Here is a 12,659-nt window from a genome sequence, read left to right on the forward strand (position 1 = left end):
CGTAAACCATTTCGGGGCTATCGCACCTCCCCCGAAAGCAGGAGGGGGGTGTGGGTGAACCTCGGTTCGCGTGAAAAGTGTATGCGTGAACTATTTCGGGGCTACCGCACCTCCCCCGAAAGCAGGGGGGTGTGGGTGAACCTCGGTTCGCGTGGAAAGTGTATGCGTGAACTTTTCATGCGTGGAAAGTTAATATGCGAGATGCCACATGGGTTAGATGACGCGTTTTAAAAGTATTCAACTATTTAAAGCGCGCCCTTATAGAAATTTAATACTGTAAGTGATTTTTTGGCTAGTGATTAATCATTTAAAAGCACTATTAAAAGCACTATTAACAGTGCTTTTAATAGTGTGTTTAAGTGATTAATTACTAGCCAAAAAATCACTTACAGTATTAAATTTCTGTAAGGGCGTCATCTGACCCATGTATTCTCTGCTTTAACAAAAAGACTTCAATTTATCAACAATTTACTGCTTTAAATGTTGTGTTTTGGTAAAGCAGCGACTTTCTCGCGAAATAAAGTATTCTCTGCTTTAAAGAAAAACGTAATATTAGTCGTGTATGCCTCTCAGTACTTAAAATAATTGCTATATTTTCGAAACTTTTTTTGTTTATAACTTTTTAATTAAAAGCGACCCCCGACTAAAACCTTCTGAAGGTCACTCAGGAGGGTGACCTTGACAACATATGTGAAGGTCAAGGTCATCGGAGGTCAGGCCCTAATTGTAAACATTTATACCAAAAAACAATTTTTACTTCAGTCTTTTCTACCCCTATTTCACATATAATTCTTTTAAATTCGGTTGATTAGACTTAGCTTTATATGCGAGCAAAATTATGGACCTTTGATCGCGTATAAAGCTGGATCTAATCAACCAAATCTTAAAAAATTATATATGAAATAAGAGTAGAAAAGACTGAAAAATATAATAAAATTAGAAATAAATCGATATCTCCAAATTTGCGGAAGTTAGAGCAACCACGGACATTTCTAAAAAAATTCAAAATTTTTTTAAAAAAGAACCCCTTTACCGATCATCGCCAAACTCAATACCAACCTTCCTTGAATGATACGCTATCGATTAAAAAAAAAAACATCCCAATATCTCAAAAATTACGAAAGTTAGAGCATATACGGACAACAAAAGCATACGTACATACACACATACATACATACATACATACACACGGACATTTTGTACAAAAGTGATTTTTCGACGTTTTAGAACATTCTAAACACTTTGCCAAAAATACTTTAAAAAAATTTTTTTTTACGAAAACAAAGCTTCCTCTATGAGGAAGCAAAAGTTACAAATTTTTAAGTAAAAAGTCATTTTTCATGTACTTTAACTTTGCGATTTTTTTTTAATATGTTAATATTAAATAATTAACAAAATTAATATTGCGGCAGGTTTTACTACATTTCAAGAAGGTTCAGTAATTTTTTCAAGTGAAAATAATGAAAACTGTAAATATGGCAGCCAAAATTAAAGTCGCTGGGGTCATTTTGACCCCGGTGTGATCATTATATGAAACTGTAGATAAAGCCAGTGGCACACGGTGCATGTTTTCCTGCTGGATCGCTTGCAATCTAGTAAATTACTATAATTGCACCACTCAGCACTCAAGATTTCTGGTAATTTACTAGATCGCAAGCAATCCAGCAGGAAAACATGCTCCGTGTGCTGCTGGCTTAAGTGTGACCACAAAGGGTTAAATATTACTAAATTATTTAATAATAATACGAAATTATAAGTTATTAATGTAATACTTTAAACTGTCGAAATAGCGGAGATTTTACAATTGTATATAATCGTACAATTATATACAATTGTACAAAATATGCTTACAAAATAAAAAGTTGAATATTTTGAATAGGATTGATTTTGAACTTATGTTTATTAAGAGCTTTTTGTTTCTTGAGTTCTTATTAGCCAGTTATACCTTGACTTATAGTTTAAAAACATTATGTACGTACTCCTTTTATTAATCTTTTTTTTGTATCTATAGAGGTACTTTTCTGTACCTCTATATCTGAGATTTCTTATAACTGTACTTTGATTTCTTCGCCTTCTTCCTCAGTTAGATATTTCATTACTTTTAACACCGATTTATTTGTGTGTGCGTGCGTGCGTGTGTGTATGTGTGTATATTGTGTATATACATATAGTATATATATATATATATATATATATATGTATAATACGGATGTTCCAAATTTTCAGCCCAGAAGAATTCGAACAACGGATAGATTCCGAGTTAGCTGCACTGGATTCTTTACCTATCGAGGAAAGCCGACTTCGACGATGTAGCGTGATCTCGGAAGATTTGCTGGAGTTCTCGGACAACTTAATCGACTGCGGCGACATAATCGATTTACATCGGAACGCCTCGAGCAATGACGAGCAATCGAGAAACTTGTCAACCATGACTGATAACTTGTGCAAGAAAATAAATGACGAATCAAAGTGCTCTCTAAAGAATTTCGCATCTAAAATACAAGAAAATATGGAGACAGATCTAAGCCGAAATCCGATACTGATTAGTTCTTGCAGATCAATAGATTGGAACAAGATGAATTCCTCGATCAAAGCTCAAATTCCGTCTGCGAGAATACAGCAGACCCCATTAAATTACTCTTCACAAACAAATATGGAAGAAATTCCTTCCAAATCGGAAGCTTTCCAGTGCAAAGAACCATTGGTACATATCGGCTCGAGCGACAATCATTCAACTGCTCTTCCAAAAGCCTATGATTTATCCAACGAAAAAACATCAAGTTGTGACATTGCGAGGGACCTATCGCGACAATCGGATCATGTCTCTTGCGAGGACCTATTAGAGTTTGCTTGCGACGGGCCAAACACGCGAAGAACACGCGGACCTCGTAATGGAGAACAATCTGACGAGGTACGAATCATGTTAAAAGTGTTGCACGAACAGTCAACCCCAGAATCCTGCATCGCTGCATTGAACGTCACCGAATGGGATGTTTTAGCGGCAATCAAACTGGAGCGGCTCCAAGGGTTACTGAAAAAGGAAAACAATTTTGTCGGCCTCGAAGATTGCAAAGTGATGCTGAACCAGTGTGGTGGTGACGTCGTTAAAGCAGCTGCGCTATTGCGAAACACGGAGGATACTGCCGCGGTTTAGTTTAATTTTAATCAATTATAATGCAAAGCAATAATTCACAGAAGATTGATTGAAAAGTTTTTGCGATATCTTTTATTCTAAATCTTGATGACTTCATAACGCTGGAAATATTTTTTTATGAAAGTACTTCCTGAGAATTGCAATTTATTATTTGCACCATTTTGCCAACGGAGCAGTTTCAAAAATTACGAATATCGGCGGCAGAATACAGATTTTTAGAGAAAAGACCTGAAAATGCACTACTCACTTCAAATTGTTATAACTCAGTAAAAAAGAATGGTAGCGCAATGATTAAAAAAGCATTTTAAAGAGAAAATGTTAAATTTTACGATACAATTAATAAAATTTGAAGAATAAATTTCGTTTTTCACGTGCACGCTATAAAAGTTCAAGTTTTTTCTTCAATTTTGCAAGGTCCACTTTAAATTAGCGCCGTTTGTAGTAAAATCTTCGCAAAGAAACGAGCCTTCGAAAGCTGAGGATTCAAACTTTAAAACACTTTTTTAAACATCACTCTGCGACTATTTTTCACAAAGATATGTAACATTGAATTTGGTGCTTTTTAGCGCTGATTTCAAGTGGCCCATTTTTTTGCAAGTAGTGTATATATATATGTGTATATATATATGTGTGTGTGTGTGTATATATATATATATATATATATATGTGTGTGTGTGTGTGTGTGTGTGTGTGTGTGTGTGTGTGTGTGTGTGTGTGTGTGTGTGTGTGTGTGTGTGTGTGTGTGTGTGTGTGTGTGTGTGTGTGTGTGTGTGTGTGTGTATACATACACACACACACACACACACACACACACACACTATTAAACCAATGCTCCAAATGTGACGATTATAATTAACTAGCTTTTTCGGGCTCAAGAGCTTTTTTTTTTGTAAATCCCTTTACCGATCATCGCCCAAATCAATTTTTTACGAAATTAAAGGGCGCAAATCACCACGAATCACGTATAGTCTAACTCCTGCAGCTCAGGCTCGTGGTCCCTAAGCCGAGAACTCCGCGTTGACGGTGGAGACGTACCGTTGCGGTAAAAATAAGAACTCTCTCCAATGGAGAATAAGTGAGAAATGTTGAGAATTGACACGTTGAGAATTCTTGCGTGGTATTTCCAAATAAAAAGATATTTGCTTAAAATAACACTACAGATTACTTCAGCACACTTCCAAAATAATCCGAGTTGAAGTTAAGTCTACTACTTTCCCTTGACAGTTAATAAACAGCCGTAAAATAATATAAATGTAATACGAAATCTAGTCATGCGCCTGCGCACGAGCCTGCATCGTATCACATTCGTTTTACGGCTGTTTATTAACTTTCAAGGAAAAGGAATAGACTTAACTCAACTCGGAGTATTTTTGAAGTGTGCTGAAGTGATCTGTAGTGTTATTTTAAGCAAATATCTTTTTATTTGGAAATACTACGCAAGAATTTTCAACGTGTTATTTCTCGCTTCTTTCTCACATTCCAACATGGCCACGACAAGTACTCAGGAATCTTAAGAGAGATAAATATGATAAATTCGAAGTTGGAAAGGAAATCGTTACCTGAAAAATTGTAAACTCTCTTACAATATTGCGTCCGTAGCTCGCTCGCGTGCATTCCCTCGCGTCCGTGCCCCCTCACTTCCGTATTTGCAGAAATTAATAACACACAGGCTCACGGTTTAGAACTGATTTAGAATATAATTTGCAATTAGAATACAGCAATGCTCGCGTTACGTTCGTTTGACTTGAAAGTTCAACTTTGAATCTCCTTGGCAACCGTTTTTACACAATAATTCGTTGTAATCCTCTGAAGCTGGCGCCAGACTATGCGCGATTCGTGATTCGTGATAGCTCGAAATTCGATCCATTCGATCCATTCAAGCTGTATAATTTTACATCTTGCTCATTTTGCTGGTCTCTATCACATCACAGTTTTACTAAGGGTATAGAGAGTAACTGTGCAAAAGTTGGTCCAGATCGGTCAAAGAGTTTAAGAGTGTATAAAAAACAGACATACAGACATTCTATTTTTCACATCACAGTTTTTCCAGGGGTGTAGAGTCCATTAATAAATGAGTAGTTTGCAGTCAAAGTTTTGGCAACAGTTTCCAGAAAATCGGTCCATTAATAACAAATTAAATTATTATAGAAAAACTTTGTGAACCGGTATCCATAAAAATCGGTAATAAAAAATTGATTTTGCGCCTATATTTTGCGCAGGGGTAGAGAGAGTAACTGTGCCAAAGTTGATCCAGATCGATCAACGGATTTAAGAGTGTATAAAGAACAGACATACAGACATTTTATTATATATATATATATATATATATATATATATATATATATATATAAAGATAAAGATAATGACAGACAATTCGAATAGAAAACCTTTATTGTTAATAATTTACTAACGAAGTAAAGTTTCTGATTTAGTACTTCCTGAGTATTGCAACACTCTAAAATTTTTAAAAACATATAGTTCTATTTTTGCACTGAATTATTATAATAACTAATAATATTGATGAAATAAAAAAGGTCGAGCATATAAAATAAAAAATCTTTGTTTTTTTTTATCATTATGAATATTTTTTCACAAACTTGCAGACATCTTTCATACAATTATAATAAGATTATTAAAATTTCTTCTTATTTAAACACTGTTGTAAGCTATTATTTATCTGTGACTGATAATTGGAAATATATTAGTTTGCAAATATAAAATATTACATTTCATAAATTAGGTAGGTAAGAGTTTTTTTATTTCAAATTTTATTTACTTGTGTCAGACCTCTTCAGTAGAAGGATTTCTTATCTCCATCTACAATTGCCAAGCAGAGCACACATATCGATACGTTTTGTATAGTGATCTATGAGAGATGACTGAGGAAGCTAAAATATATATTTCTTATTATTATTTCTTTATCTTACTCAACGAGAAAAGAAAGAGAAAGGGAAAAAAGTTTTACTTAGGAGTAAAAGTTTGGATGAACCTGACCTATATGCTTATTTCATAATTTCTTAACAACAATGTCTCTACTGTGTCACTTATATGTTACTATAAATACAAAAATACATTATGTCGCATTATATCTTAAAATCAGATGGCCATTAGCAATAATAAGAGGTGAAATAAGAAATATTAGTTGATAGGTGATGAAAGCTTGATTTATATATAATTCTGCATTCTGCCTCTGCTAACAGAAATAGTAAAGCTTCTGTCTTTAATAAAATACAAAGAGTTAAGATTTTCTAATTTGAAGTGAGAAGTACAATCTTAAAACTTTTTAATTAACTCTTAATACTAATAAAAGAATTATTATTTTAGAATTTATGTAATTGATAAAGATATATTTAGAAAAAGAAAAAATAATTGGTTTAAAATTTTTTAAATTAAATATTTAGTTGGCAAACGTTTAGTAATGTTTGAGACATGCTTTATGTTAATCTAGTTGAAGAATTGTCAGATTAAACAATAATTAACGTATGTCTTTAAAAAGTTAACAAACTTCTTATTAAACCTGACAAATAAGGCAATTTATCGATTGTATCACTTTTACATGTTAAATCTAATGTGATAATTCGTTCAATAAGGATAAAAAATCTTAAAATGGCAAAGAAAAATATAATCGATATGTTTCATGTTTCCTGTTACGTAAACGTTCACAAAACCAAGAGGAAACAAATAGATACAAGTTTAGCTATCTGTGTGACCACATATTTTTACAGATCTGAATATAATGCCTTTAAAGATATTTACAAATTAATTATATTTATACTGTAAGATATATATTTACTTTGTGTATCCATATTGTTTTAAAAGGATACATTAAAACAAAGGATTATTTTATATCTCAGAAATAATGTGTAATTAAATGATGCACAGTGAAAAGATGCACAGAAAAATAATCATTTTATAATATTTATATACTGGAAATCACTGCTCAATAACAAGTTTATAAAACTAATAAAGCAGATAAAAATAATAAATTTATAAATGTAAGTCAAATTAGAAAAAAAATATAGATTGCTAACTTGTGGCAGATATTGTTATTTTATAATTTTAATAAGAAATAACATGCAATTCCAAAGATTATTTCTTTATGTTATTTCTTTAATATTATATTTTAATTTTTATGAACAACACAAATATGACTGACAAATTATATATTTTACTTCAGCTATGTACAAGGTGTTTGATAATAATCACATTACCTCTCATAGGCAAGAAATAAATTACGCATTATTCGCCGTTACTACGCGCACGAATAGCATTAAGAAAAGCGCAACTGTGAATAGCGTGTAACTCTGAGCTGTTTTGTGCTGTTGAATTCTGCGGATAATATTTGCATCCTTATTAATTAAATTATCATTAATTATTGAAAAAATTATAAAATGTTAAAGGACTTTATATTCAGTTTAACCCCAATATATTCTGCCCACAAGAGTAATATGATTCTTATCAGGCATTTTATCTGTTAAATGTTCTAATTTTCGACAAAAATCTACAATATGATAAATAATTGTATTAAATTAATAAATATAGAAATGTAAGGACATGTATTCATAAAAAAAAACAAAGTACCAATTGAATACTAAAAGTTGAAAAAAACATGTTTTAATGTATTGTAATTTATATCAGATTCTGTTCAAACTTATCTTGCTTTGAACTCTATGTTCTCATTTGCAACGGCTACCATAACTTCTATCTCCTCATATTATAGCATTTAAACACACACACACACACACTCCATCCTTCACTTTTTCATTATAACTCTTCTATTTACAAACAACATAATTAAGCATAAATACAGCAAATACAACTGCAAGTAAAAAGAATATTTTTTTTCTATTCTTTTTCTCAATTTTATTGAGCATGGTAATAAAAAGAGATAGGTTTATGTACCAGTAAACATTTTAATAGTTTTGACATAATATTTAGTTTTTTTAACATTTTAATGAATTTTAATAGCATTTCTTCTCAAGACGAAAAAGAGAATATAAATAATAAGAAAAATCTATATTTTGTTAGTTTGAATTTTGTTAGCCTAAGAGTTCACGTAATAATAAGTATTTGCACAGAAATAATGTGAATTATATACTTTACTAAAAACTAAATCGACGGAGAAATTGCTTATCATAATTTAGTTTTCACATTTGGAGAAATAAGATAAAAGTTTCAAACGTGCAAAGTGCTGTATCTTGTTATAAAGAAAAAATAAAAGAAATATACTTTGTAATTTAAGATATGTAATAGATTTGAATAATTACCGCCATTTCACATGTTCTATGTGTTCAGTAAGATTACTTTTACGATCCAAAACATTCGTATTGTCTACGTGACTTGTATTCTTCTCGCACATTTAACGCTAAATACAGCTATCTGAATCTGAATTTTACATTTAATAATATTATGATAAATAATATTTGATATAAAAGATAGGAGTCAAACAGAGTCAAAACTAGCTTTAAATGTGCAATGAGCTTATAGACTTGTATCTTTAAGTTGTGACAAAACAAATTGTAGGATATGACTGAAGAAATAAATAGTAAGTTTTAAATAAGCTATTCAGCTTGGTATGTAACAAGAAAAAATAATTTCTCAAAAAATACGTATTTATTACATCTTCAGATTGCAGCATGTAACAACAAACAACGCAGAAACAAAATGTAAAACAACTAATAACCGATAAAGTGCATACAGCGGTTTTTAATCGATTATTTGTAATTTGATATAGTTCCTTGAATTATATTACCAGTGTAGTAATTTTTATCCACTAACAAAGACAAATTTAACTACGGTTATTTAACTACGGCAAGAAATATGTAAAATTTGATTTAACAATTATGATATGTCTTACAATTAATATCCTTTGTTTAATATGAGAATTTCGTTAAATGTGTGTGTGTTTGTATGTGTGTGTGTGTGTGTGTGCGTGTGTGTGTGTGTGTGTGTATTCGAATGTGCGTGGCGCGTACACACACACACACACACACACACAATATTTTTAAATTAAATACATATCTATTATATTTACATATTTGTTGTATAATATTGCACTACGTTCTTCTTATGCCATATAAAAAGGCATAACATATAATAATAAGCATTGTACATACAAACTATTATGTCTAAATTATTATTTTTTCTTATACTGTTTCAGAATGAATTTTTTTCAATGAAAAAAAGGAAGCAATACGTCATAAGTTATTTTTACATGACAAAATTTTTATCACTTTTGTTGAGTACATTTTCCGAACGCATATTTCGAAATTTTGTAGAAAATTAGTATCGACTGGAATATTCATGAACGTGTTAGAATGCAAACAATTTTTAATACGAGTAAAGCTATTCTGATTATTGATTATGATTGTATTTTATTGACAACTGTCAATTTTAGTTGCAGTAATAGTAAAAATAGATTTACGCATTGTTATGTGTGTAGCACCGTGAAATTGTGCTAACAAAAGTTAAGAACGGGATACAATATTGTACACTTTTGCGTGTTTTTGTTCATATTTACTTAACGAAGCTAAATAAGAACTGACGAAATCTACCTATAAGTAACGTTACAAGTGATGTTACTTACGGTTAAGATTAGCAATTGTAATATGGATGTGCATCTCCGGATGCATTCAAATAATGTACTTACACGCGTACCCAACAATCGACGATATTTTTACAAATTATTATTATTAAATAAATATGTAAAATCTGAGTTAAGCAAGAATATGTGTAAGCAAGGATATCAAATTTCCGACGAAATGCATAAGACCTCGAGAATAGTAATGAAACTAATAATATAAATAATAATAAGTATAATAATAACATTAATAATAATAGATAATAATTAAGTTGATGCCATGTTTCTCACAGAGAAAAAAAATGAAGAAATGTATGGCATAAGCGGTTAGTAATTTTTAAAGTATGCTGTATTTTGTAGAGACCCTATAATAAGAGACTGGCTATAAGACAGCAAGTTTTGATTGGTCCGCCAGTTTTGTTAAAAGCAAGAGAACAGAAAGAAAAAGAGATATAAGAGAGAAAGAGAAAGCGATATGAATATATATCTTTCTTTCTCTCACGATTTTGACAAAACTGGCCTTATGGCCAGTTTCTATTATTATAGGGTCCCTAGTATTTTAGACTTTTGGTTGAAATTTTTCTACAGAACTATTGTATTACATTGGAATTAAATTTTGGAATTAAAATAAATAACTGCGTAGGTTGAAGATAGAAAAATATGTCGTATTAATTATAAAATTTATTACAGAATAACATGAGTTAACAATTGACGAGTAGATCTATTTTAGATATGATTTCATATTTAAGGATCTTATGAGGTATGAACTTAATCTACTATTATTCTAACATTAAAAATTGAGCATACATTAAAAAGAACAATTGGCCGCCAAATATTTAGGAAGCAAATGCGTTCGATTCTCTCCGCTCGATTAGAGATAAGTAAAACACATTTTGATACACGATCTTTGTAAGGCAAAACACGCGAAAAGGTTTTTGTACATTTTTATATATTATGCGCGAAAGCACAACAATTCTTTTTATATATGCTGTATTTGCGATAATATATCATATATATATATATATATATATATATATACACACACACATTGATAAATCGTGTAAAATTTTTTTTATCCTATTTCACATGCAACGGAAACACGATATTCCTTTTTATGATGTTTAAGGAGAAAGTTTATTTGAAGATAATCAAAATATCAATTTTTTTATTCTTTGAAACTAAATTGTTTTTTGCACATATTAAAGTATATAAAATAATTTTTTAATATGTCTAAATATATAAAAAAAAAAAAGATTGTACGTATAGTCCTGGTACATTGTATGAATGGTTAAAATTGGATGTGAAAAGTTTTCTAATTATACATATCCCACATAGCAAAATATATCACCAAGATATCTAAAAGATATCTGAATAACAAAATATCTGATTGTGCAATACTTATCGAGATATCGTGAGAATATCTCAGAGACATCTGCAAGATTATAAAAAACCATGATAATTTTATCTCAGATATGATATCTGATTCTGCATATATATCGGATATCTATGCCTCATTTAAAAGCAGATATATTTATATACAACCTAAAACAAGAAAAAAAATCTTTTTAAATTCTCGATTTATGAAATTAATTCTTTTTCCGTATTATTTCTCTGTTCTAAAATGACTCTTAAGAGTTCAAAAAAAATTCATTTTTATGTCTTCAATTCTGAGTCTTTCTTCAGATATAAAAGAAGTTTTTTTCATAAGAATTTGCAATAAATTCAAAATTATGGTACTATTCTAATATATGGAGCTTTATCTGAACGCTAATTTGTATCTGAAGAAGAATAAGAAAGAATCCTTTATGATTTATCTAAAAAGGATTTATCAAAAATCTTCTGATCCAGTTTCTGTCTCAGAAAAAACATAAAATGTACTAGGTACTGGATTTTGCAAGGGATTTTGCCATCTTTGCACTGTGTAATATCTCGGAGGTATCACAAAAAATATTAGAGCCAAGTATCTCACAGGTTCGCCTTTTATCCTAGTGCGTAAGAATTTTTGCTTACGAGAAGGTACTGGCGCATGTAGCCGTCATGGCAGCGCATGTTACTAGCGCTCGCCCGAGCGAAAATTTTTTAAGTCTCCTCACGGCATGTTACTTTCGTGCCGCGGTTGTTACCTCCGGCGCAGCCCGAGCAAAAGTTTTTTAAGTCCCTTCGCGGCGTGTGGCTTTCGCTGGGACGAATCAATACGGCGTCCAAGTCCTCTCGGATTGTTTTATTGGCTACAAATAAACGAGTTGATCTTTATAAAATATAAGAATAACTAACTGTGAATCGGCCATATATTCGTATGCATATATTGCAGAGATATCTTTTTCAAAGATATAATGTAATATCGATATATAATGGTGTTCTGCAGATATTCTGTAAATATCTGAAAATAAGATATATATCTCAGATTTGACTTAAAATTGTAGGCATAAAGATATCTGACTATATCTCAGATATATTTTGCTATGGAATAAGATGTTTCTCTTTCTCTCTTAAGCCTGATCTACAATGTGTTCTTTGCTTTCTGTTTTTTGCTCTTAACCTCTTTGCGACTATCTCGTATTTCGCAATTCCGTCGCGTAACGTGATGTTTCTTGTCTCTTCTAAAGTTCGTCAATTTTTATCTTAGGCGACAGAGAACAAAAAACATCGCGTTACGCGACGCAATTGCGAAATACGGGATAGTCGCAAACAGGTTAAGAGCAAAAAACAGGAAGCAAAGAGCACATTGTAGATCAGGCTTTAAGGTGGTATGTCCATATAACCTATGAAAACAGATCGATGCAGTTTTTTCAGTAAAAGTAATTAAGCAACTGACCGAATCTTCATGCTAAATTTGAAATGGATTGACCGTGTAGTTTCCGAGATATTATTGTCTAAAAATATGCTTTTTTCCCTATCTTAAGCATTGCGTTTATGGCGGACGAC

At 31.3% G+C, this 12,659-nt stretch overlaps 1 protein-coding gene across 3 annotated transcripts in view; it reads left to right on the forward strand.

Moving 5' to 3' along the window:
- Ack-like (activated Cdc42 kinase-like) overlaps positions 1 to 10,782 on the forward strand; it is a 154,365-nt gene extending 143,583 nt beyond the window's left edge. For 2 of the 3 annotated variants that reach the window (XM_071781179.1, XM_071781181.1), the window contains one exon: positions 2,227 to 10,782. In XM_071781179.1, coding sequence (XP_071637280.1) covers positions 2,227 to 3,154 — 928 coding nt within the window. In that variant the 3' untranslated portion in view covers positions 3,155 to 10,782. The remainder of the gene's footprint in view (positions 1 to 2,226) is intronic. The other variant, XM_071781180.1, reaches the window with a different exon arrangement.
- Positions 10,783 to 12,659: the final 1,877 nt, after the last annotated feature.

This window comes from Temnothorax longispinosus, chromosome 6, assembly GCF_030848805.1.
Source record: "Temnothorax longispinosus isolate EJ_2023e chromosome 6, Tlon_JGU_v1, whole genome shotgun sequence".
Taxonomy (NCBI): Eukaryota; Metazoa; Arthropoda; class Insecta; order Hymenoptera; family Formicidae; genus Temnothorax; species Temnothorax longispinosus.